Raw genomic sequence first — 27,771 nt, 5'->3', positions numbered from 1 at the left:
AAACATCTGGATGGTCCTACCACAGCACACTATAGGCAAGAAAAAAGATGGGGAGAGGTCAGTTTTCATTGCGAACCTAACCAAGGCAAAATTCCTACTGGGAGGCACATGAAAGTAGGCAAACAAGCCTACCTGTCTTCTATGGCATAAGGAAGGAAAAAATCCATGCAGGTCACCCTTAAAATGTTCAGCAGCAGCCTCCTGTGTTGGAAGTGTTTTGCACCAACAGCTGTCATTGCCTTGCCCATTTATTACTGCTATCAGGTTATGATAACAATTGATTACTCGGATCTCTAGAGCATCTGGGAGCTGGATAAAACATTCCAATTAATTACTGCATTTCAACCTCTCTACAGCTTTTAGCTCAAGAACACACTGAGGGGACAGTACACCTTCACTTCAGCACATCTTTAGCGCTGCAAAGAGGAATACAGCCGAATTTTAGTCACAGCAGCTGCTGGAGCAGAGCGCAAGTTGGCTTTTCTGCTCTCAGCAGCTCTGCTCCGCAGCTGTCCCGGCCCGGGCTGATCTCCGCCTGCCACCTTGTGGGCAGGAGGAAGCCTGACAGCAGCTGTCAGAAAACGCCTCATCGTTTTCAGGTTACAAATCTCAGGTTTGGTGACTTCCCGTCCTCTGCGTTAAGCGGCAGCTGTGCAGCTTCAGCAGGTGGCTTGGCATGTGCTCCTTTGTTTTATTTTCCAAATAACAGCACATATTGAAATGATAATCTGAAATGCACGTATTTATTGTGCTTCAACTATTTATTCTTTCAGAATTTTATTATCTCTTCATTTGTTTTACCAGGAGTAATTCACACTAAACATGAGATCAGAAAACAGCTTTTGCTGCCAGTAAACACTATTGACTGGACCATAGTTATGTGCATCAGGTGAATCCCTCATCCCCTTCCAGCAGCATTCCATGCAAACAGTAAAATTATCTGATTGTCACCTAAACTTAGAGATGGGAAGTCCATCCACCTAGTCACATTGAACATTTCAGACATTTGGGACTTATACTGGAGGAGGATTGAGTATTATGACCCCATGGTGAAGGAAGGTTCTGCTGGGCCTAGGGTGGAGATATCTTGGGAAGGCTCCTCAGGGTGGAGAGATCTAGACTTTTCCAGGATAATCTCCTGCATGCCAGGATGCAGAGCTGCTGCTGCTGCAACAACCTTCACAATGTCAAGCCAATGTTCAGGACCTAGGGCTGCCATGCAGCTAGGGAAGGAAATCCTACCTGGGGCTGTTTGCTTCCTTCCCCTTAGAGGGGTATATTTTACATGGCTGAAGTACAGGTGTTACTGCAGCTTGACATTTCAAGCCAAAAGGAGATGCAGGTTCCTATTGGGAATCAGGCCTCAGGTCCCAAGAGTCTAGAAGAGAACTCTTTTTTCACTTGGAATACAGGGTGTGAATCCTATTTGGGTCTAATCCAGCTTCAGTGCACATGCTGTGTTGTGCTGTAGGAGCGTTGCTCTTCCAGGGGCTTAGATGCCTGGTAAGTGCTTGTCTCCTTCAATTGCAACAGGGATCATAGGTGCTGGTCTATGGAGAAGAGGATCATCTTTGGAGTGCACATCCTCTTCAGGTCTTTGTTGTGGTGTTAATAGAGATACTGATATGTTTTTAAGTCTCTGAAAGACTCATACCTTCTTTCTTCCCCAAAACAGAGCATCGAAGCCGAGGTGATAACAGAGAGCAGAAAGTCCAAGGCCCCATTACTGTGGTGGCTCCCCCCTTTCCTCCCTTCCCTGCAATCTGCAGTCAAAAGAGGCAAGCGATAAAGGACCGGCACTTGCTACCAGTAAGTCTTTCACTACAGCTATCAGACACAAATATATTGTTATCATTGTAGGATCTAAGTGTAACAGAGCTTCGCAAGTGCCCCCAAACCCCCAAGACTGTGCAGGTACAATAGACCTGACCTTGAAGACCGTCAGCAGTGTAAGTCAGGTAGCAGCATCTTCTAGCAGCCAGCCCCAGCGTAGCTCTTATTTTCACATGTGGCCAGCACACATGCCTACTCATTCACACATTACTGCACGTTCCTTCATATTCTCCACTTCTGCTTCAGGTAGCACTTCCAGGACCCTTCTGTAATTTCAGTAAGTCCTGTAATTTCAGTCTTGGCATTAGCATTGCCAGGAGCCAAGAACTCAAGGCCTTTAAGTGCTTGCTTGAGGCTCACATGAGTGCAGATGGGCTCAGCAGCACTTCTCCATCCACAGGGAACTACAGTTTCCATGGATGTATGGCCAATGGCCCTGTTCTGCGGTTTCCACCTCCATGCAGTTTTTTCAGATGCTTCATGTCTCACAGATGTCCTTGCAGCCAGCAAAGTGGGAAGTCCAGCTGAAGATCTGGTTTTATATATCTGTGCTGACTTGCCACTGCTGCACTAATTTTAAATCAAATTAGTGTTGACAATATGGTGTTTACCATTGTTAAAGGAAATGCACCAGATCCACAAGTTTAATTCTGATTGGGCTGATAATTCCCACTGGTTTCAGCAGTACTTTGGTACCTCCATGGCTCAGGGTGTTTGACCCATGAAAGTGCCATAGCTACATTCTGCCCTGTGTTAAAAGCCATTGCATTCCTCAGACCAGCTAAAACTCCACAAGTCAGACATGGATTTGACTTTTAAGTGATGTGTATGTCTAATGCCAGCCATCAGTGTTGGGGTAGATCTGTCCTACATCTGCAGGTACAAGGACATTGGCATCTACAGAGATGCTACACTCATGAGCACATTATAAGTGTGTAGCAACTGAATCATCACCTGCTTGGCTTAAAAATCCAAGTACATTCATCCAAATCCATTATATTTACCCTACAGAAATACTATAATGGTAAAGGAGTCACAGTGTAAAGCATCTGTCCAGGGACCAAAACATCAGCTAGACAGTTGATAGGAAGAGTTTTGCCTCTCACTTGAAAGCATGCAATCCTTGATAAGGTTTTGATTAATTTTACTATTCTGGCTTTTTGGCTGCTTATCTGGATAATTTTGAGGAAAGCATCATCATCACTGTAGGCTTTGAAGTGGTTAAACTTGCAGGCCTTATGATTCAACTGAAATAAGATCTCTTGATGTGAAGGGACAGCATAGAAAAGAGAAGGAAGACATAAAGAAGAAACAGACTTGCCTGTTTCTTCTTTATAAGTCATCATCAAACCTAATGCTGTTGTAGGGTCACTGAAAGGTAAAGGAGAGGTGACCCCGTGTTACAGATCAAAACTAGTCACAGATAATTGTTTGGACAGTATATTGAACATAAAGCTTAGTTAGTGTCAGATGGGGAGCCACGCATGTCTTTAGAAAATGCATACTCAGTGGTGAAAGGCCTGAATCTTTGCTGTGTTTGGAAAAAAAACAGAGAGGTTTAGACATTACTTCCATCTGTGGAACACACAAAAAAAATAATAAATAGTGAGCAACCCTCTGAATCCTCTATTAGTTGACAAAATTAAGTCATGCTGAATGCAGATGTCTTGGCTTTATCAGCAAGTCCACCTTTTACCTTTCAAGAGGAAAAATACTAAGCTTTGTGCCCACACATCTTGGGCCTTTTTTTGGCAGCTGACCAGGTTCAGTGTTTCTAGAGCAGGAGCAAGCAAGAGCTGCTCGGAGGTTGTCATCCTGTATATTTCAAGGCATCTGGCATTGTTCTGCTTTGGTAATTGCAAATACTCCAAGGCCAGAGTACTTCAGAGTGTTTTGACCCATTCCTTGTTCGTGGGGCAACTGTAGAACAAGTGAATAAGGCAAGACGAAGCTGCACATGAACGCTCTGTCTGGCAGAAGGTTAATCAGATATTTTTACTAGACGCTGCAACAATGAATAACTAATTCATATTATGCCAGCCTTCACAACTTAATTATATCATTATAAGAGAAAGTTGAGAACGCTGTTCTTGGTTAGCATGCCCTTTTTGGCCTAAGCTTTTTGATATCTTTAAATTCATGTCTGCTTCAGAGGCTCCCAATAATCTTTGGTATCTGGTACCAGTCACTTGTATCATCTATCAATGAACTAAAGATGTTAAATCCTAAAATGGTATCTGGTACCAGTCACTTGTATCATCTATTTATCAATGAACTAAAGATGTTAAATCCTCAAAAAACTTTTTATTCATGGCATAGGATGATAGGACAAGAGGAAATGGCCTCAAGTTGTGCCAGGGGGCAGTTAAATTGGGTATTAGGAAAGATTTCTTCACCAGAAGTGTTGACAATCATTGGAACAGGCTGCCCAGGGAAGTGGTTGAGTCACCATCCCTAGAGGTACTGAAAAGCTGTGTAGATGTGGTACTTGGGAATAGTGGTGGACTTGGCAGTGCTAGGTTAATAGTTGAACTTGATGATGTTAAAGGTCTTTTCCAACCAAAACGATTCTATATTTGCTGAATAAATCAATTAAAGTCCAAAGCAATTCCCATGTGAGTTGCTCTAGAGGGACATTTTGGACTGTTCCATCACAAGATCACTTTGTCATGGAGAAGATGTAGAGAACTAGAAATTACATAGGATCTTTTCTGTCCCAAACAAGTTTGGAGGCAGCTTTACAGTCTAGTCTTGTTACAGGAATAGTCCAAATTTGTGTAATGAAAGCTCACAGAATCACACAGTGGTTTGGGTTGGAAAGGACCTTAAAGATCATCTAGTTCCAACCCCCCTGCATGGGCTGGGACACCTCCCACTAGACCAGGTTGCTCAAAGCCCCATCCAACCTGGCCTTGAACACTTCCATGGATGGAGAATCCACAACTTCTCTAGGCAACCTGTCCCAGAGTCTCATCACTCTCACAGGAAAGCATTTCTTCCTAATATCTAATCTAAAAATACCCTCTTTCGGTTTGCAAAGGGGTTCTTTTTGGAAAGACTATAAGAACAGGGCATGGTTTATGCTTTTTATTGTCTCATGATTTATCCATCCAGTTTAATGGAGAAACTGGTTACAGAACTCTTGATCCAGAAATCAAACACAGAATAACAGCCACCATGGAACCTGTCTGCATTGGTTTTGAGACTTGTTTAATCAATTTTTTAAGCAAATTTACACCACTGGCCTCAACTGTATCCTTGTGACAATGACTTCAACAATCTGTAAAAAATATATATATTTTATTTGTTTCAAACTTCATACCTCATCATTTCATTGCATCCTTTCTAGTTCTTAGACTTCAAGAAGCACTAAGCACTGTTTTCTCTGTGCTCCTTCTGGCTTTGCAGACATGATTTTACTTTCCTGTCCATACCAGTAATTAATTTTTAAAGAAGAAAAACTCTAGCATACTTAGTCTCTCTCTACACAGGCAAACTACACAACCAAAAACATGTATAAGTATCATTCATTAGGCATTTTTGCCACTGAAAAAAAATAATCAATAATCTGAGGAGAGTAAGAGGAAGGTATGGACTTGGGAAAATGAGGGAAATAATCCTTACACATGTTCCCATGACAACCCTGCCTGTAGCACTGCTGAGGCCAGTCACTGAGTGTGAAGATGCTGTGTCATTCCAACAGCATTTCAGCCTTCTCTTTTATTTTCTCTGCATATTTTCTTTCTCTGCTTTCCCCAAGTCCATCCAGCCAGGCTTCAAAATCTCAGTGCTCAAGTTCAAAATGTCATGGGACCACAGTTTCTCAACCCCCTCATGGCACAGCTGTTATAACAATGGAGGTGGAGGAAGGAACTCATAATATTTGGAAATTCACACTCACAGTTGCACAAAGTTCAGTGTTAGTTTGTTCATAATTATAATCTGAGCAGAAATCAAGAGACAAAAAACAGACGGTTGTTTTCCAGCCAGGCTTTGCCTCTCCCTGAGACCTCAGCTAGAGCAAATTTGAAGAGAAAACAATGCATCAGGTAATTTATTCCATCTCCCTGCCATTTAAAAAATATTCCTGTGGTCTGCCTTAGCATGCTTTGTACAGCAAAGGGAATCACAACTGAAGGTATTTACTTTCACACAGTTTTGTTCTGGAGCTGTACAAAGCCTGAGTAAAAAATAACTGAGTTAAGGGCTGGGCATGAATTGGGCTGTGCACTTTCTGTGTGAAAATCCTGCTGTATCTGTTAGAAATAAAACCTACCTGGCATTATTAATCAGAATGAACTGGTATAGCACTGTTTGTGCAAGAAGCATAATACCTACTACTCTGTGTCGTGGGATTATTATTTTGTACCTTTGTCTGCTGGAATGCCATGCATGGTATCACTTCTGTCAGAAAACATGTCTTATTTTTGTCTTTACCTTGTCAAAACATTGGAGCAATACATTAATCTCTAAAGGATTGTCAATACTTGAACAGATCACATTTGTAATGCTCCAAAAGAAAAGCTAACACCCACAAGCAGATAAAACAAAAACTTGAGAGGAATGAAACATATGGAAATGTAGTTGGGAGGAGGCAGGTGAGCCGGGCTGTGTTTTGCATCAGAAATAGCATGGTCAAAAATATTCCAGTTGTTTTCTCTTCAGCATCAGATGACTGCATAAGGAAGCTGCTGTATAGGTACAAATGTTAATTTCTAATTAAGTAGTCAGCTGTGCTCTGAAAACACTGAAAAGCTGCTAGGCTTTCATTAGTATTTTTTCTCCTTTTACCAGACCCTTTAATTTTTCCAACATGTAAATCAATACCATTTTCTTGAACTGCTGTGACTTAATGAAGCAGCAGGCTCTCTGTTTTACAGGCAGAGAAAGGATGATAGGGAGCTTTCACCCTCGGCCACAGGAGGAATCAGTACTTGGCTCATGTGAATGTGGGGTTAAACGCTAGTTCACACTTACTGTACATGTCACCTTTGTGGTACACAAATGTTTGCTTTCAAACATGAAGTACTGTTAATAAGTACGTATTATTTCTGTACTCACAGAGGGTGAAAGCATCCTGCATATGTTCTGCTCACTGCTGAAAATGAAGCTTGCAGACACATGCTAATGTTCTGCTCAGGTGAATCTCCTACTCTAATCATAAAGTCATCCTCGGAAGGAGATTTCCCCCAGCCAGTGCTATAGAAGCCTAAAGTCAGAAATAACATTGATCCCTTATGCTTTTTATTAGCTGCAATTTTTAGGCAGCAGGAGTCAAAATTAATCCTCTAGTGAAGAGCACCATGCTGCTAGCTGCCTCCTCTCCTTGCCAAGGCTGAGTAGGCTCTGCCAGCCCCGGCCCTATACTGCTGGGGACTGTGACTCAGCCACTTAGAAGTCCTGCAAGGTAACACCTTCCATACATGGTGAAAACATAGCTGAGGGGAAGGAGTCAACTCAGCCATGCCTACATTTGACAAATATGTTGAGAATTAATGCTCTTGATGAGGCCTTAGCATTCTCGCAACACCTTTAGTTGCTGGAACAAAAAAATATTTCTTTTTTCTTAGGCTTATGTTTTGGCCCTTGCTATTGCACTGTGTTCAATACACCCTATGCTCTAAATTTGAAATCCCAGTATCTCCTGTGAAGCAGACTAGGGGCATGATCTAATGCAAATGATGCTTATTTCATTAGTCTTCCCTTATTTCTTGAAGATTCCAAACAACAGTGACATCTCAAAGCTGTGGGGAAAGGAAAACAGAAGAGGAACTGAAGTGGCATTTTTGTCCTGTTACTGGCCCATTCATTTCCTCCTCCATATCCCAGCTCTGGGACAATAAATGGGGCAGGCCCATAAATTGTCAGGCTGGCAAGTTTCTCATGTGCAAAATTGCTTCTTTGTCACTGATGGGATTTAAGATTTTCATTTGCTAAAAGGGTGATTTGTGTGTCCTTACTTAAGTACTTGCCAGTAATGCTAAGCTCTTCCTAAAAGCAGTGGAAAGGGTGTACAGGGGTGCATCATCTCACCCTGCGTTAGGTGCTGAAGGAAGGTGAACTGAATTGCTCTGTGGCAATACCTTGTTCTCTGTAGGGGAAGTCTTCTTGACTGGTTCCGACTTGGACACCTGACTTTTTTGTTGTAGTGCACAGAAAACAAAGACTTTCACATCAAAGAGATATGGAGCACTGAGAAACCAGATCACGTGCATACGCAACGAAGATTTTTACTGCAAAGCAGCTTCACAAGCACAATGGCACCTCTGCAAGTGAAGTTGATGGGATAGCTCAGAATATAAAGATTTGTCAGTGAGTGCAGAATAAATCTCTATTCAAGCAATTACACAGCAGTTTGGTTTCAAAGCAATCTTAGCCCATTAAAGAAAAATGCCTATTTAAAGTATTCTAGCTTTGTATTTAACAGATTGATTATCACCATTGCTGTTTGCCAAGCACACCCACACAAAAGAAATTCATTTTGAAAACTGCTTAACTGCAGATTTGCCCATCAGACCAGAACAGCCTCGGGTATATAATAATAATTTCTTTCTTAATTACGTATTTACTCAGGACATTTAGAGATATTCTGGTCTTCTGAATGAATGAGAACATTTTAAGAGAGGCAGCTCTCTCTCTCCCCCAGTGTAGAGGTGTTGAAATGCTGAGGCTGCTGCTATACCCCCATGTCCCTCAGCTGCCCAGCGGTGGGCACTACATTGGAACAGGGAGTAGTTGACCTCAGGACCCCTTGGAGAGGTAGTGGTGGCACTGGCTTTCTCAGGAGCACCACTGTGACTGCAAGAGCTGAATTCTGTTGGTCACTTCCCTTTTTGTTCTACCTCTTGTAGGAACCTACCTAGGAAGTTTGTCCTGCCATGCTTTATCAAAGACCTGATAGTTTGGTACATCAGATGTCTGTGGGTATGCATAACCAGACAGGTGTTTTCTTGGAGGACTCAGGCACAGTGGCACACAGGGGAGGTAGGAAAGCCCTGCATGGACAGGACAGACAGATGCATAGCCAGATGTTGTTTGAGGCCAAAGTCAAGGTCCTGCTCTTTCTCCTGGGAAGGTTTGCCCCTGAGCAGCTCATTTGCATAGCTGTGCTTGGAGATTGGGCAGGAGGTTCCTCCTGTTCCCTTCTTCTTCTGCACTAAGACCATCATAGACCTTTGTGGGACACTGCAATGAGTTTAATATCCTGAACTCTCATCACCTCAGTGGTGTTTGTCTCCCCCTGTCTTGACTCTCCCCAGAGATCCTCCAACACCTTCCATGGTGAAGATGAATTTCAGATCAAACTTTGATCCCACTAACTGCAGTCAGTCTGCTCAGAACAGGTGACTGGAAACTCAGCTGAAGAACCAAGGGTGATATCACCCTTTTGTATCTGAAGAGCCAGACTTAACTGGTTCATGTCTTCAGTATCTCCACACCCTTTGTTGCATGAACAGAGGTGTTTGTCCTGCAACAAGGACTTTTCCCAGCCTGCGAGAACTGCTTTTGCACTGATCTGGGTAGAAACTAACCTGCTGGAAATGTTAACTGGGAACAGTCCTGTTTGATTTCTCCCCTGTGCTCTCCTGTAAGGCTGATGGGCAGCTCATTTGGAGGCTTCCCTTGGTTTTAGACCTGCACATGGGACCAGGGCAAAGTAGGAGGTATTGTGTACCTCGGAAGAGAATAGGAGAAGATGGAGAATTAGGCCTTTTGATACTCACCACAACTTTTATTCTGAGAGGAGACCATATAATGCAATTTTTCAAACTGAGATTTGTGCTTCATCCCTCAGAGCGGTGTTGATAATGCTTGGGAGGAAAAATGTCAATAGGATTCTTTGGCAGGTCTGCTAACTAACGCAGGGAGAGATATTAACCCCCACCAACAAACACTAGAGCTTTCCAGTGTGATCAAGAGGCTTGTTTTGTTTATCTCTTTCTTTGTTTTATTTCTTATTTCAAAAGAAGTCACCCTTGGTTTTGAACACAAGACAGTGCAACAAATCAACCAGAATTTCCACAAGAAGAGGATTTCAGAGATTCACCAAGATGAGGAACTTCTGAGCATCTCTGTTTGTTCTTTCAAGTGCTATAAAAAGTGACAATAAGCCAATTTGCTGTTGTAACCCTGACACAATTATTACAACCTTAGAGATGTAATGATAACAGCAGAAAACCTTAGAAACAATTTATTTGATAAGTCACCCTCAGGACCAGCACTATTTATAACCATTGCTTAAATACCTCATGCAAAAAAATACTCTTATGTGATGAAATAGATCATTTATAATGTAATTGGATCACTATCTTGCTCTGCTTCAGCTCCAGGCAGTACACAGTTTGAGTTACCAAATCGATACAAAGCATTCTTGGGACAATTTAAGCAGGACTGTACAAGGAAATTGAACCAATTTCACTGCGGTTTTGTCTATTCTGAGAAAGCAAAATCATCACAGACTTCATAGGGGTTCAAACCATTCTGTGGGCACAGTTGCATGAGCTGCACTTTGTAGAAAAGTAGTCTGTTCTGGGGAACAAACCCATCAGGAGGAAATAGGGTGGAAATCTCAGCTTGTTTTGCTTCCGATGATAATTTATCCAGACCAAAAATATGTGCTTTTGCCAGGAACGTTTTATGTATGTTTTTAATTTTATTTTATTTTTTTTTACATTTCACATTTATAGTTTATCAGCACCCGTTCGCCCTCCCCAGTTGAATGTTGCCACATGACCCCCTGGAGTAGAAAGGTACTGGAAAAACAAGCAATCCTCAACTAACAGCCCTGTCTCAACTCTTCTCCCTTGCAGATTCTAACCCTTCCTCTTGCTTGCTTTTCACGTGCTAACTTTACTGCGCTAAAAGAAGCCTTTTCTGGTTTGCTCTTTATCAGTAAAAAATAATGACTTTTTTTACCCCCTCATTTCATTCTTCACCGTGGATGGGTTTCAGGAGCTTGTGGCAACAAGGCCACCTACTCCTGTCACTTCCTTTAAAAGACCTGAACTGGGACAGGCTTAATAGCATTAGTGACTGCATTTCATTCTCTTGCAAGGTCTTTGCTGAACTGCCCCTTTCTTCTTTTTTTCCTAAACGGTAAGAAACTGGGAAATGCCAGCGTGACAGCGGGTATTTCTTCTCTGCCCATTGGTGATGCCACAGTTTGGAGAGGAGGAGCTCTGGCAGCCAGGGTCAGTTTGCCTGCTTTGTCCAGTGCTTCATTGTCATCTAGGGGAGGAATTGGCAACAAATGCAGCCTCTGTGTGTGTGTCCGAGTGTGTGTGTGTGTCCCCGAGTGTGTGTGTGTGCAAGGGATTGTTGGTTGGTTTTTTTTTGCATGCATCAAACTTTTTTTGGGGGGGAGTTACCTAGGAAACAAAGTCTTTTGTGCTGGAAGTTTATATGAGCTATTCACGTCTGTCGGGGATCGGAACAAAAGCTGCAGGCAGAAAGAAAGCTGCGACGTTTGACTGAAATCCTATGTGGGAAAAGGGGTTTTTCTGCGGGCGGGAGGAGGACTCGTGTGTTGTCTTGGGTCTCGGGGTGCTGCGGGAGGTGACCCTGGCAAGGTAAGTAAGTGCCCTCCAACAGTTTAAATAGTAGCTGCCGAGTTAAAATCCTGAATGCTTTTGAGGCCAGGAGCTATATGCTGTTTGTTAAGCTGGAGACAGCTAATTCCCCTGGGATTTGTGAGGAGCCTGGGTGGAAGAATGGCAGAAATACAATGGCAGCCCAGGCATGATCTTGCAGTGTTCAACACCCACCTGCTCAACACCCTGCCAAGGGGTTGGAGAGCAGTATTTTATCTTTACCATGTTTGCTACCAAAACTAAAACTGGCAAATGAAGCGCAAGCAGCAGGCATGAGGGGGAAGGCTGGTAGTTAAGCAGCTGGGAATTCAGGGCTGAAGAGAAAGCCAGCCTGAAAGGGATTGTGCTTCGTTTTTAAAAACCAAGAGGCAGACGGACATCCTGGGCTGGTTGAAGAGTTATCACAGCTTATAGAATAATGTATTAATGGAAAAATGGAGGGAAATTAGGCTGAAAAAAAAGGTAAGTTTTTTTTACCCTCTGTCCCTTCCAGACAAAACAGATTATTTTTTTTTATTTATTTATTTTTTGGCAAACAAAAGAGAACCCCAAACCCAAGCTCCTAGTGAGCACCACATGAAAATGCATTTAATTCATTTATCTTTTAATAGATGAAATTATACTGGCTTTGCAAGACAGGGTGTCGTTGGGGGATTTGCTATTTCTTCCAAAAGAAAACAAACCATCTGTGTTTCTTCCATGCAGTTTACTTTTCTCTCTGTTTCTTTATTTTCCATTTCTAGCGCTTTTCATAGCATGCTGTAAAAATGTGCAGTTTCTAAATAACCCTTTGAATTTCTTCTGGTAGTCGCTAGTCTTCTCCTTGGCCGCTGTCCCCCCACCTCAGCACTGTTAACCCCTGCCGCTTCCCACCCCCTAACTGCTGGGTGGCTGTAACTTCAGTCTGCTCATCATCTGAGTTGGTAAAAACGAAATACAGATGTTCTTCTGAAGCACAAAGGGGTCTTCTTTAGAACTTTGGGCCTTCTGATGCTGGTCTTAAAATGAATGGTTAAATGGGACCAGTCATCGCAAGTAATCAGCAGACTTGGGTGTTCAAAAGGTTGCAGGTGCAAATGAGGGCCCACAGGTCTAACACTGGTGGTAATGGAGGGCACTCGCAATGGCTATCTGGGAATTCATGACATGCCCCTTCTGATGGAGAAGATGTCCTGCAAATGTCACTGTAAAGAGGCTGACTAGTTTCCAGGATGTTGAGGTATTTTTCTTCTATTAGCTGGATGTTATTTTTCCATTGAAGATTAGCTTGTGCTGTGTAATTTAGCGAACATTTTCTCCTTGCATCCCTGTAATTGATTTCTGATCTGTGTGTCTGCTTTATTTCAATATTAGCCTTGTATGTCTGAGTGGGAGACACTGATTTTGAATGTATTCATTTGCAGTCCCATCCACCAGAGGACGAAGATACAGATGTCATGTTAGGGCAGAGGCCGAAAAATCCAATACATAATATCCCTTCTACACTGGATAAACAAACCAATTGGAGTAAAGCACTACCTCTCCCAACTCCAGAGGAGAAAATGAAACAAGATGCCCAAGTGATTTCTTCTTGCATTATCCCCATCAATGTCACTGGTACAAATCTCTTCTATTATTTATTTATTTATTGCATGGTTCAAGGCAGATCAAGTACTTACTTTGTTTAATTTATTTGAAGTCATGGGATTGTGCAGTCTGGGGGAAAAGACCCTAGCTTGAGGATTTAGTTTCTGGAAGACAGTGGGCTAAATTCATCCCTCATGCGTGACCGCTGGAATCACTGAAGCCGCATCTAGGATTAATTTGGCCTGTATTTTCAGAGTCATGTTATACAGTGTAACATAACACTGGTTCCCTGTATAAACAATGTACTTTTGTTGTGTATATAACCTACAGTCTGTATTTACAAAGACCTCAAATAACTTTTTGAATGTAGCTGACTGAAATAATGCAGAAAGCCACCAAAATTAATCATATGATTATCATGTGTAGCAGGAGAAGAGAAACTAGAGAATGTAGGCTACTATTTGCAGTGCTTTAAACATGCAAGGCATGACTGTGTGGTATGCAAACCATCACTCTGAGATCTCTTTACATGCAGCTATGCTGAAGGTATAGTAATGGCATTTTCTTTTATTTCTATAGCATTTAAATACTTTTGACTAGATTTATCTGAGGAACAGTTTGTTTATAGAAGCAGCTGTGTTACTTACTAATTGTGATAGATTGCTTATTTCTAGAACAAAAATTCAGGTTATTTTTCTCTTTCTCTTTTTCTCTTTCTCTCCTTCCAGAGGGCTATGGTAAACAAAAAGTTGGTCTGAGTTTTGCTCAGTAATATTTTGCACCAATTTTTGATTAATGTGAGAGTGTAAAGGGGGCTGACTTCCACAGTTATAGACTTGAGGATAAACAATCGGAAAAAAAAAAATAAATAAAAAATAAAATAAAAAAAAAAAAAGCAGGGAGCTTTCAGTTAGCCTTCATTCCCCAGAGAAAATATTTGTATTTAATTCAGTTTTCCTAGCAAGTGGGGGGCTGGGGGGGAGGTCACAGCCCCTCACATCCCATTGCTCTTTCCCATGTCTATCAGCGGTGCCCAACTATCCTGCAAGACACACTGTGGGGTTCATCATGGTGCTTGGGGGGGCTGTATGCCCATAGTCCAGCTACAGCCCCCTACCAAGGGGCTCTGGGCTTTTAGGCTTGCAGCACATCTGCCCTATAGTGTCTGGGTGACAAGTGCCTATCTGCTCTACCATCAACTGTATGAATCCTCCTGGTGACGGCAAAATGGTCCGGGTTCCCCTCTGCCCTGGCAGTGGAAGTGACATTGCAGAGTGCCAGCAGCTCTGCCTGCTTGGGCAGGTGGCAGCCAGGAGCTGCTGTCCCTGCCACCAGGACAATGCTTCTGGCCAGCTGGGGCCCTGCAGGAGGACAGCAGCTGGCTGGTAGAGCTGCCTGCATAGGCCCTGCCGGGATGGAGGCTGGGAGACAGCTGGTCAAGGTTGCAGGTTGGGCACTGCTGATAGAAATCCCCATGGAAGGTTATAGATAGCGTGTCACATTTCCATGAGGTAAAGCTGGTGTTGAAGTGATGCTCTTTCTAGATTCAGTGTAGGACCCTAACTGGTGTAGGCTAACATGGCTAATGTCACCTAATGCAGTTCAGAGGAGAGTTAGGTCTGGGACCGATGTTAACTTTTCCAGTAATAGCCATTTTTGCCTAGACTCCACCTGCCATACATTGGAACCAAATTTCCACTGATCAGTTTTACAGATCAAGAATGGTATGTAATCTTCTGGATGTTTATGTGTATCATTCTCATTAGCACTAATGGGAATAATTTGTATGCGTCACGGGGAGGATATACCCTCTTCCACTTTCCTCTCGGAGATGACCCCCGTGCATCTGGCACACAGAGCATGTTCAGCTAACTCACAGTTGCTGGAAAACCAGCAATGATGATGATTGATTTTTCGTTTCAAAGAGTTTGCTTTCAGTTCTCTGTTTTCGTTTTTTAAGCTTCTCCCAACCCTGAGAAATGTTCACTTTTTAACAAAATTACTGTTGTTGGAGATTACAGCACTTTTGTTTCATATTAAAGAAAGTTCTTCCTCTGCTTATTCCAGGGGCATTGGTGGTTACAGGACATCTGTCTGAAGCCTCTATTTCACTGTAGTAGATTTCAAGAAGAACTTTTACAAGAAAGTTACTTTTTAATGTTTTACATTGTTATGTAGTGTAATATGTATGTGTATGTCTGTGTATAATTATGTTTTCTATAATTATACGCTATGAAAATAGAGCTTCTTATCAGGACTTTTTTTTTTCCCTTTTGTTTGGTTTAGTTTGTTTGGTTTTCTTAAGATTACAAACCACTGTACCAGTGATCCTTATGTTAGTGTTTTTATAGACCTGGCACACTTTTTCCAACCTGTCTCATGTCAGCTTTAGAGAGTATGGGTGTACAGTTGTGTGAAAAGCCAGCACAGATGGGAACTGGTCTTCTGGTGGGCCTCCTTTCAACTTTATTTTGATAACAGTGTAAAAAACAAAGTGAAAGACAGTTCCCTGTGCTAATGTCATGGAAACATAAAGAAAAATGAGGAATTCCTGCTTGTTCTGTGAAATCATGGTCATAAATAAGTGTGTCTGTGAACTTGGGCTCTGAAATCCAAACTGAGGATCTTAATTGACTGCATGATTGGATTCCCAGAGCAGAATCCCATGCATCCGTGAGATCTGTGCTGTACACTTGAGAAAATCGGGCCACTTACTGATGCATGTAAATAAATAGCAGCTGCCTGTTTTTCTCACTGTTGGCCATGAAGACTGCTCTCTAAACTTGCATGGGGACTTGCCCCTGTTTTAGCTGTCTCCTTCCTTTCTGAAACGTTAGCCCCCTTAGCATATTGGTCTCCTAAGAAGTGCCCAGATACTGCAATATGGCCTTATAACGCTAAATTGTTTTCTTACGCTTAGATGGTTAAAAGAAGTCAGGCTATAGCTGAGCAGATTACTCTTTGCAGACAAGTTACTGTCATTGACCCTATGGCAGATGGATAAATAGCTGTAAGAAAGATGCCCTGTTACCAAGAGCTCTCAACTCTATTTTCCTTCCTGATTTTCTTTTCTTTTTTTTTTTATTTGTTTTATTTTTCTTCCCTTTACTCCTTTTGTTATTTTTGGCAGACCAGGCTGCTGAGGGGGAGCTGGACTTAAATGTAAAACTGTGATATACTGTGATATAATTTTATAAGAGCTACATAAGGGCTCCCTTATGTTTATTCACAGGCTTAATCCAAGCTCACATAGCTCCACTGTGTTCCAGCCATTAAAATTTGTTTACTATTTCTAAAGGCTAATGAGACCTATTTATGGGTTGCAGGAGTTGGTTTTGACAGAGAGGCTAGTATACGCTGCTCTCTTGTTCATTCACAATCTGTACTACAGCGGAGACGAAAGTTGAGGAGGAGGAAAACCATCTCTGGCATCCCCAGAAGAGTGCAACAGGAAATAGGTGTAGTATAACTACAAATCTTCCGTAGATAGCTTTCTAACCAACTTAAATTGCAGAGATATGAGCTGGTAGTCAGCCTTCCAAAGAAACAAAACCTCAAAAACGTAAATGTGTGTGGAGTTTGAGAATTATGTGGTTTTTTGTTGGTTTTTTTTTAATTTACTACAGTAAGCAATGCTATATTACTCCATATGGCCTTGATGGACCAGGGGCTTTACCGAGTAATATAGATGTACGTGTTCAGCTCTTATTGTGTAAATGTTAATCAGTTCTTTTTTTTTTCATTTTATTTCTGTTACGAACCCATAGTTATGTGCATAAAAAGTAACTAGATTAAGTGAAAGTTTTTTCTTGTGTAAGAGGAGCTTAAGGTAAAGGACTGACAGATGTGGCTCAGCAAAGTGATGATGAGCTGTCACAATAGCTGGATAACTCACTCAGATGTGCAGTTGGATATCTGCCTTAGAGACAGCTGCTGGTACCCTACAGGCAGCTTTGCTAAACATTCCTTTTATTTATCACGCTTGTCTTTGACTCCTTCCTTTCATTCTTTATTACCAAGAATATTTGCCTGAAATGGAATGGCTTACCTCACTTTTTGTCCCAGGTGAATTAGGATCAATTCTATTGAGGGTGGCAAATCCACTGTGAAATTGGTATTAATGCAAAACAAAAGAAATAGGATCATTGTTTCTTAATGTTCATCTGCACCTGAAGATGGCTCTGTTATCTTGGTCCATTGCTGTGAAACTTGATTGGGAAGCAGAAGGCATGTGTTTATCATAGGAAATAAGCAACCAGAGAACCTATGAAAGAAAGATCCTGTGGCTTTGCAAATATTCTTGGTAGTAAAGAAGCAAATAATGGACATTCTGAACAAAGAAGTAGTCAAAATATAATTATTTTTAGATGCTCATGGAGTGTTTTGTCCAGCAGCCACTCCTGAAAACTGCATTTAACTAGCTGAAATAGAGTGACAAAAACTGAAAACTTAATATTTATCTTAATATTTATCACAGCAAGATCAGCTCCATGTGAGATCACATTGCAGAAATAGGAGAACTGAGATCACATTGCAGGACTAGAAGAATTTCCCTACCTCACTGGGATGAGGTCTGCCTTATATAGTCTTTATAGCAAATTTAAATTTGGTCCAGTGCTCAGCAAGATTAAAAAAAATAATAATAATACAGCAGATAATGCTTCTTGGGTTGCTCCGCGGGTCGTCTCGCGCCAGCAAGCACGGAGCTGTCTCCCACTCACTCGGCTTTCCGTGTGTCCTAGATTCAGACGAGTCACCGGTGGCAAGAGAGCGCAATGTGATTGTGCACGCAAACCCAGACTTCTCCAGCTCCAGCAGCAGGAGGTCGGGGACACGGGACTCAGAGTGCCAGACAGAAGAAATCCTGATAGCTGCTCCCTCCCGGCGGCGGATCCGCGCCCAGAGGGGGCAGAGCGTTGTTGCCTCCCTCTCCCACTCTGCCGGCAACATCTTGGTGCTGGCAGACAACGGAGATGCTGTCTTCGCTGCTGCTGTCAGCAACCGCATCCGCTCACGGAGTCTTCCTCGTGAGGGTGCCCGGGCCAGCGAGAGCCATCAGGATGCCACCACCAAGGGTGCAGGGTACGAAGCACAGCACTTCCTAGCTGGCCAGGAGAGGATTCTGAAAAAGGGGAAGGAGGTCTTGGGCAAGCCGGGTTCACAAGAGCATCAGACCATCAGTTTAACTTGTCCTCAGCACCTGCACAGCCCTGAACACAGCATTGGTGAGAGGGGGAGGTCACGACTCTCAAGGATGGCTGATTCGGGCAGCTGCGAGATTTCATCCAACTCGGACACCTTTGGGAGCCCCATTCACTCTATCTCCACAGCAGGAGTCCTGCTCAGTAGCCACATGGATCAGAAAGATGACCACCAGTCCTCCAGTGGCAACTGGAGTGGAAGCAGCTCGACATGTCCCTCCCAGACGTCTGAAACGATTCCTCCTGCTGCCTCTCCTCCACTGACAGGCTCTTCACACTGTGACTCTGAGCTGTCGCTCAACACTGCTCCCAATGCCAACGAGGACTCCAGCATCTTCATCATGGAGCAGTTTGGTGACCACGTGGACAAGGTCAGGGGCCACAGGGCAAGCTCCTTCACCTCCACTGTGGCGGATTTACTGGATGACCCCAACAACAGCAACACAAGCGACAGCGAGTGGAACTACCTGCACCACCACCACGATGCTTCTTGTCGCCAGGACTTTAGCCCTGAGCGCCCAAAAGCAGACAGCTTGGGATGCCCCAGCTTCACCAGCATGGCCACCTATGACAGCTTCCTCGAAAAGAGCCCCTCTGACAAGGCAGACACTAGCTCACACTTTTCTGTGGATACTGAAGGATACTATACCTCCATGCACTTTGACTGCGGTCTCAAGGGTAGTAAAAGTTATATTTGCAACTATGCAGCCATGGGCTCTGAGAGTGGCCAGACTGGAAGCATGACCTCCAGCCTGGCTGACTGCACCTGGCAGGAGTGCATGAGCCACAGGAGGCAGGGACGGCAGTGCATCTCGCTGAAGAAACCAAAGGCAAAGCCAGCCCCACCAAAACGCAGCTCGTCTTTGAGGAAATCGGAGGGCAGCAATGACCTTCCTGACAAGAAAGAACCAAAGATCGGTGGTGGACAGCATGTCTCTCACACTGCCAGGGAAATGAAGCTGCCCCTTGAGTTTTCAAACATACCTTCCCGAGTGGAAGGCCCCAGTGTGCCGGCCAAGCAAGAGCTTCCCTGGGCAAACCCGGGTGACGGTGGGTTAAAGGACACTCCATTCAACACTGCCGATATCCCCTCTTTTAAAGATGAAGGTGCTGAACAACCTCACTATGCAGACCTCTGGCTTCTGAACGACTTGAAATCCAGCGATCCTTACAGGTCCTTGTCCAATTCGAGCACTGCTACGGGTACTACAGTCATAGAATGCATCAAGTCACCGGAGAGCTCTGAATCCCAGACATCCCAGTCCGGGTCACGAGCCACCACCCCATCCCTCCCCTCCGTCGATAACGAATTTAAGCTGGCCTCCCCCGAGAAGCTGGCGGGGTTAGCCTCACCCTCCAGTGGCTATCCCAGCCAGTCAGAGACACCCACCTCTTCTTTTCCGACTGCTTTCTTTTCAGGACCCTTGTCTCCAGGGGGGAGCAAGAGGAAGCCGAAAGTACCGGAGAGGAAGTCATCACTGCAGCAGCCCCTCTCAAAAGATGGCACCACCTCGGTGAGCAAAGACCTTGAACTGCCAATTATACCTCCTACTCACCTCGACCTAAGTGCTCTTCACAATGTCTTGAGCAAGCCCTTTGCTCACCGGCACCAGCTGCAGGCCTTCAGCCACAGCAAGCAGAGCACTGTTGGGGAAGCCCTGCATCCCAGCCCTCCCTCAGCCCTCGCCATCACGCCCTCCGTTCTCAAGTCTGTCCATCTCCGGGCAGTCAACAAGCCCGAAGGAGGGAAACAGAAAGGCAGCACCCCAGACCTGCTCTCCATACAGGAGACCACCCTGGTGGCTACCGATGTTACTCCAGGCAAAATGAGGCCGCTGTTAGCTAAGAAGCCAGTATCGCGCCAGTACTCCACAGAGGAGGCCATAATGTCGTACATTGAAGCTTCCCCAGCAGAAGGGGGCCCTGGAAAGCCACTGTTACAGAAAAGCTCTTCTTTCAGTGGTCAGAATAGCTGTGAGAGAGAAGCTGTAACTTCAGCAAGCCTGAGTCTGGTTGAAATCAAAGCTGGGAAGGACCAAACACACCTGGTCACTGAGTGCTTGCCAGAAAATGCTCTGAATCAGATATGTGCTGTCTCCACAGATGGGTTTCAGAAGGGCTCAGCTGTCCTCACAGGTGATGATGAAGCTAATAAACCCGACCAGGGTGCAGAAACAGAGCACAACCTTCAGCAAGTGCAGGCTCAGCCAGAGCTCTCTGCAGGTGGTGAGGGAAGGCTGGAAGCTGGGCCTGCAGGAGAAAGCCTAGGTCAGGTGGAGGGAGTGGCCATCAGTGATCAGCTTAAGCATCAACCCAATGTAAGCCACCATGTGCCTGGGAATACTGGCTATGAAGCAGAGACATCAGCAGTGAATTCACTTGGTGAAGCAAGTTGCAAGCAGGAAAACGATATCGCATCAGGTATCTCAACCAAAAGTGCCTCTGATGATGGCAGGGTGGACGAGACGGCAGGTGGCATGGAGGAGCCTTTGCTGAAAGGTGAGCTGTGAACTCTTTCTGTGTTACACCCTGTCATGCAGCTTTGGACATAACCTGGTGGTGGAGTTAAAAAAAAAAGGCTGGAGGTGCAAATCAGCATGCCTTGCTAAGTTTAAGTATAGAACCTTCCCACTCTGTTAGATGAACAGCCCACAGATATTTTAAGCTTTTTCAGTGTGTTCAGAGTGTATTTCCTCCCTTGTGCTACATTTCAGCCAAAAATACAAAAGGGTGGAGTGCTTGTCCTGGGCACAGAAGAGCCTCATTATCACAACAGCACAGTAAATGGGAGATCCTGCTTTCAGGATCCAGGTTTCAGCAGTGCTCCCTTTATGGGCTCTAACATGCTATGCACATGATGTTTAGGTTAGAGGATAAAGTCTGTATGGCGGTGTCGACCGTTGTGACTCAGTTGTGAACTGAGCCAGTGCCTTGCATTGGCAGTGCTTTTGCAAAGCATGGCAGGGTCTGACTCATAGTGTGGCCTTTTCCCTTGTTTAAGAGTCTTCTCCAAGTGATGAGTCCCTTGTGTCTCCGCTGAGTGAGGAGTTGCAGGCTGACGCTGAGGATGTCTTTGTGTCTCCAAATAAACCACGCACCACTGAGGATCTGTTCGCAGTCATTCACAGGTGACCTAACCTTGCAGCAATGGGGAACAGTAACATGCAGCCCTGCTCAGCTGTCCACTAATGACAGCTGTAGAATGGTTATTTGATGGTTAAGTCTTGTCCTGAAACTACCTTATTTACTTTATTGAGTTTAGTTTTCTAAAAGGCAGCTTTTAAAAGATGCTTTATTGTAGTCTGGTGTGCACTGTGGATATCTTCATGGCATGTGGAGGATGCTTTACGAGTAACATCAGGCCATTCTCTCTAACAAACATATGTATTTCCAAAGAAATCTACCCACAGTGGTTCCTGCCTTCTGCCCATCAGCTCCGTTCTGGTGAGTGAGTGATTGCAGCAAGAATGGTGAGAAAGCATCTCTTCAATTTTAGGATATTTTGTAGTCAGCTGAAATTTGTGATCACGACGGAAATAACGTATTTCTGATATTCAACACATTACGTTGACTGTTTTTATTACCTAAGACTCGGTATGCATTGTTGTCTTTAGAAAAACAGCTGGTTATGCATATATTGTTAGGGAAGAGCTAGTTGAGGTTGAGAGGGACTCTGTTGCTCAGTGCCTCATTCATTGCACAAGAGCTATCATGACTTAAAGTGCCATCAGTCGCTGCTAGCCCCTGACATTTGACAGAGAGATTACAAGAGCTCTAGCCAATATGAAAGCACAGTCAATCTGACCAGCGTGAAGTGTTACTCTACAAAGATAACGTATGAAGGAGCATTCCTTTGTGTTTCTGCAGATCAAAAAGGAAAGTTCTTGGAAGAAAGGATTCTGGAGACCTTTCTGTAAGAAACAGATTGAGAGCTTCATCTGGGACTAGCAGCCAGCCTCCCGCCAGCAGCACATTGCCCGCCAGCAGCGTGCCACCGGCCGGCAGCATGGGCACTCCCTTAAGCAGTCAGAGGTCCCCTGGGCTCATCTACCGGAATGCCAAAAAGTCCAACACATCCAATGAAGAGTTTAAACTACTACTCCTTAAAAAGGGCAGCCGATCCGATTCCAGCTATAGGATGTCTGCCACGGAAATTCTGAAAAGCCCTATTTTACCCAAGTCTCCTGGAGAACTGACGGCGGACACCCCTCAAAGCCTCGAGGAGTCTCCCCCCGCAGTCAGCCCTGATGCATTGTCCCCACTCTCCCCCTGCTCCCCCAGGGTCAACGCGGAAGGATTCTCCTCCAAGAGCTTTCCCATGTCAGCATCTTCAAGAGTGGGGCGCTCCCGGGCCCCGCCGGCAGCCAGCAGCAGCCGGTACAGCGTGCGCTGCAGGCTGTACAACACGCCGATGCAGGCCATCTCCGAAGGAGAGACGGAGAACTCGGATGGCAGCCCCCACGACGATCGGTCTTCTCAGAGCTCAACGTAGGCTGCGTGGCTGCCGGGGCCAGGCTGCCAACACCACTTGGGCTCTGTAGAGGTGTGAATATAAGAGGCCAATGCTGTAGCAGTCAAAAAAAAAAAACAAACAACAAAAAAAAAGACAAAAGAAAATAAAAGGAAAAAAAAGGAAAAGAAAAGTTAAAAAAAAGAAAAAGTTGCAGGGCGGTATTGATGTTTAAATGTGTTTGTGTTTGCAAGATGCTGGGGAAAGAGAGGACTACGGCTGTAGCTATTTATTATGTTACATTTTCTAAAGTAGGAAGGTAGTCTGCTCTGTTTTATTTTAGCTTCATTTGACTTGTCCCACTCTCATTTCCGTTGTCACTGTAGATTTCAAGGCTATACACTTTCCAGACTTAAAAGTGAGTTTTGTTTAATATTTTTTTTTCCAGAAGCTGCCCATCTAGAATCAAAACCCACACTGTAGTGCTTCCCTAGGGAGAAAAAAAAAAAAAAAAAAAAAAAAGGAGAAAAAAAAAGTTCTTGAGGATTGGTATTTTTCTACATGAAAATGAGCTTAAACAAAATTTAGAAGAAATTAACAAAACATATGTAAATACCATATTTTTGATAAAAATTTGTAAATAAAATTATCAAAAAAAGTGGACATGTGGCAAACAATTTACTGCATAACAATTTTGTTTATAGAAGACAAAAGAAGTCCAATGTAATAACTGTATTCTGTGAATACCATTTTCATATCAAACAAAAAATTCACACGGCCACCAATAATCACTTCCAGTGCAACAAGCCTGAAGGACAATATTGAGCAGCGGAGAGGAGGAATTCTCCACCTTAGCTAATGAAATGGAAAGGCTCACTGTGATGGGATTAAAGTAACCATTTGTCTTTCTAAGGCAGCTCCAAAGAAGCTAACTGGAAAGCACAGCTGGGAAGGGTTACCATGAGGATCGGTGGGGAAAGCGAACGTGCTTCTGACAGAACAAAGTCGTGTCTGATGCAAAGCCCCAATGGGTCCCACCCCACAGCCTCCCCTGGGCCTTTCTTCTAGCAGGGATCACTTCAGAGAGGAGAGAGGCAAGAAGAAATAGTACTTCAGTTTCATATGCCTATTAGGCTTTTGGGATACATAAAACACGGTCATAACCTGGTAACTATAACCTAAACATGATTAGTCTCTGGTTCGTAAAGGAAACAAATAAATTATAAGCATGCAAGAAGCGCTTTCGATTTATCAGTAAATATCCGCGATGAGTTTTCAGTGAAGCTTTCTCTTTGTGCTGATGAGATTCATGCTACCTAAGTATTTACAAAAATGACACTGTGAAAACATAGCTGGGAAATAGGTATGTGTATACGTTATTTATATTCATTGCTGAGCTGGGAAGGGGAAAGCTCTGGTTCGTTGTGCCAGCCACGTACAGTTGGGACCTTGTCTGGGTTTACCAGAAGCGCAGGATAGGGTCAGGGATTGGGGTGGGAAAGGAGACAAATCAAAGCAGCTGCTTTGATACAAATGAAGGCAGGGAAATAAAAGCTGAATTACTTGAAGTTACTTGAATTTTCTCATCTTAAACCTGCAAAAACATATACTTTTAAAATTTAACCTGTGAATCGCTTTAGACTTTTAATTTTTAGACACAATAAAACCAACAGGTCTTGTTCTCCTTGGGGTCAGCATGGTTTCCTTCAATGTAGCCCCATCTGTGCAACTTGGAGAAGAAGGCCTTCTTTGTCCAAAATTGATGCAGGTGGTGTTGGTTGCCATAGGATATGGTTTGGAGTAAAGGTTAGTGCAGAGAAAAATAGTGCAAGGAGGAATGTGGTGTGCAGTAGGACAGGTCAAGTAGGATGGCAGAAGGGGCGTACTTTGGTACTAAAGAAATAAACTAAAAGCTGGCTTTAAGCATAAGTAAAGGACAGGGAAGCAGGATGTGTAAAGGTTAGTGCAGAGAAAAATAGTGCAAGGAGGAATGTGGTGTGCAGTAGGACAGGTCAAGTAGGATGGCAGAAGGGGCGTACTTTGGTACTAAAGAAATAAACTAAAAGCTGGCTTTAAGCATAAGTAAAGGACAGGGAAGCAGGATGTGGCGAAATGGGTTTTTACTAGGATTTTTTTTTGCTTTTAATCATGTAATGCATAAAGCTGAGAATTTTTTAAAGTAGGCAGAGCATGTTAAGTGTTATGATTTTAAAGAGTCTGAGCAAGTCAGAATGGTTTAACAAATCCCGAGTGTTATTTCCCATAAGGTTTACGTCTGGTTTTGTCTGGCACTTATCACAAGAAATATAATATTAGGGTTTCCTACCATCCTGTGTAGCCTGGTTATGTTTGGTGTGCGAGGTAGAATTGCTGTGAATGTGGTATGTGCATTGGGGAGAGGCGTGGTCCCTCAGCTGAAACGCTGCAAATTGCGGAGGTCTAAATGATCTAAAAATCTAAAATAGTTTTCAAAAAGGTAATGGTAGCAAGGTTTTGGAAGAAAAAGGCTAATCACATTAGTAGATTAGTTAAGAAAATAAGTCTGAACACAAGTGAGGTGAATGAATGATAATGTTTTCAGAGGAAACCTTTAGCATGTAATAAACCACTTTCTGGAGAACATGGGTATAGGAAGTTTAGATATTGGGTAGAAAATCCTTAGTTTGTCATATTCAGTCATTTTCCTTAAAAATTTTACCAGGAGCACTTTTAAAATATGTTCAGTAGTAATTAAAAACCATAAAGAGAATACAGCTGAATTGACTTCGATGAGATCACTTTTTATTACCAATCAATATAATTTCATAGAGACCATAAATATATTTATATAAACTAAAAAAAATGGTTTTGACTGGAGTGGTGCAGCAATACTTCACACAGGAAATGGCCACAGAACAATCTTGTTAAAATAGTTCTACTTCTTTTGTTTATTTCCTAGTTTATATTTAGCAGATTGAAATCCAAATAAAGAGAGATTCTAAATTCACTACGGAGAGTTCATAAAAAACTTGGGAGTCAGAGGACAGCACATGGTGGGGATGCCAGTAGTGCTGCAGGCATGCCATTAAGGCACTGGAGGACAAGCTGTAGAGTGAAGGGGACATCACTCACCTCTTGAGACAGGGTACAGGACATTATGCATCAGGTAACCGCTGAACTGTCGTGTCAACCTACTCTTACGTTGTTTGCACTGTTGTTATGGAATTATTGAAGTTATACAGCTGTGTGTTCTGAAAAATAACATCCCTCCCCCTTTTTTTTTAAATTTTGTTTCTTTTTTGTATTTTGGTTTTGGTTTTGGTTGTGGCAGCATAGAGGACATGGAATAGTTGTAGCAAATAAAGCATATGTTTGCTTTTGCCAAAGGACAGTGATTGAGTGCATTTGCTGCAATGGTAGCAGATAGAGAAATACTGTAGGTTATGACTTAAAGAATTTAAAAAAATAATAATTAAGAAGGTTACAGTGTAACTATTTTGGTACTAGCACCAGTTCATGCTGGCAGAAAAGACAATGGTTTATGGACTTGCATCCATTTTGTATTTTTGTAATATTTGTAAATACAAACTTTTTAAATTGTTGCAAAGATGGTTTCTTTTGTAAAATGTTTTCAAAGTTTACATTAAATCCAAGCCTTTGTATATTTTAGAGCTGTGCAACACTTTAAGTCTTGTATTTATTTTTAGTAAAAACGGTGACAGTTTCATTGTGAACCCCTCTCAAAAAAATGTGTCGGAAAAGTTTGATTACCTAGAAAGTGTGTATAGAAACTGCAAATAAACGTGACTGCAATTAAATCACACCTTCTCTCTTTAATTTCTTGTAATGAAATGTGAAGTCTAATCTACAGACTACAAGTATGCTACCTCCAAAGGTAAGTATCAGCACATTACACATTTCAAACCACTTAATCGTGTTTTCTCTTCACCTTTATTTTTTTTACAAAGTGAGTAAAGGGAAATCTGTATCCAGATGGTCATTGACTTTAGGTAGCATTTTCCCCTCAAGTACAATTTTGCCAGAATATAAAGACTGCCAGCTTTATATTTGCCAGCATATAAAGACAATATAAAAGACTCAGGTCTATTACATGTAAGAAAAAGGTAAGAGAAAGAAAGCTGGGGTGAATAATAGTGGGAAGACCGCTACTTTATCTTCAGCTGGAAAGCAAAACAAACTGCAACACTTCAAACCCAAGGCATGGAGAAGCCAGTGACTGAACCTTATCAGATAAAGCAGGCCATGGGCAAAAGACAGGCTGTAAATTATAAACACAAGCTTAAAAGTGCGAACACCACTTTATTTTTTAATGGATCGGTTATCAGGAGGTTGAGAAGTCAGGACATGGAAGCTAAGTGGTTTAAATTATAGCCTTTGCATGTCTCTTTGAAAATTGTATACCTGGAGGAAAAGGGGAGGGGAAGATGGCGCATCATTAAACCTTTGGGTTCAACTGTCATTTTGTCAGTAGCTTTGCAACACTGTACTTGGTATTTAAAATATGTGTATGGGGAAAAAAAAGAAAAGAAGCTGAAATGCACAGGTCTGGTGCCTTAGAGGGCATGGAAGAAATCGGATTTGGGGAATGCTGCTGTGCTATCTGCAATCATGTTTTGCAAAGATAGGAGGATTGCTCTGATGGGTGTGGTCTTAGAGCAGCCTCCAGTCTGTGCAACATTTGTTTTAACCAGATGGTCAAGCAGTTAAAGCAGTAACGTAGAACACTTCCACTTGGGACGGTGTGCCTTTCCCAATCCAGAAATACAGCTAAGCAAGCTCTGTAAGGAAAGCTCGGCTCGCAGAGGCAGGCACAAGCTGGTTTTCATCTGCCCACTGTCAACCTGTCTATTTTTTTCATGCTCACTGGAAAAGAAGACGAAGCCTTCCCTGGGCAACCCGTGTGAGCGTCTCAAGGCTCTCACAGCGAAGAATCCTTCCCGACGTCTAACCTAGATCTACCCCCCTCCAGTTTCAACCCAGCCCTTCACCCCCCCCTTCGTTAGTGGACCCATTCGATCCCAACGAGCGGTCGGCACAGAACCGAAACCGAAACCAGGCGAGACGAGGCAGGCCCCGCCGCACACCGGCACCTGGGGCTGCGGGCGGGCGCACGGAGCACCGCGGGGGCCAG

At 43.3% G+C, this 27,771-nt stretch overlaps 1 protein-coding gene across 1 annotated transcript in view; it reads left to right on the top strand.

Moving 5' to 3' along the window:
• The window catches only part of NHS (Nance-Horan syndrome (congenital cataracts and dental anomalies)), a gene marked incomplete at its 5' end in the record, with an annotated part of 263,114 nt that extends 240,338 nt beyond the window's left edge, over positions 1–22,776 (top strand). Inside the window, 7 exons of the mRNA XM_009993834.1 lie at positions 1,676–1,809; positions 10,521–10,583; positions 12,827–13,019; positions 16,316–16,447; positions 17,732–20,689; positions 21,192–21,318; positions 22,058–22,776. Coding sequence (XP_009992136.1) covers positions 1,676–1,809; positions 10,521–10,583; positions 12,827–13,019; positions 16,316–16,447; positions 17,732–20,689; positions 21,192–21,318; positions 22,058–22,682 — 4,232 coding nt within the window. The remainder of the gene's footprint in view (positions 1–1,675; positions 1,810–10,520; positions 10,584–12,826; positions 13,020–16,315; positions 16,448–17,731; positions 20,690–21,191; positions 21,319–22,057) is intronic.
• Positions 22,777–27,771: the final 4,995 nt, after the last annotated feature.

This window comes from Chaetura pelagica, unplaced genomic scaffold (assembly GCF_000747805.2).
Source record: "Chaetura pelagica isolate M959 unplaced genomic scaffold, ChaPel_1.0 scaffold412, whole genome shotgun sequence".
NCBI lineage: Eukaryota > Metazoa > Chordata > Aves > Apodiformes > Apodidae > Chaetura > Chaetura pelagica.
The sequence above is the reverse complement of the archived record's forward strand: the minus strand, read 5'-3'. Positions and strand labels throughout refer to the sequence as shown.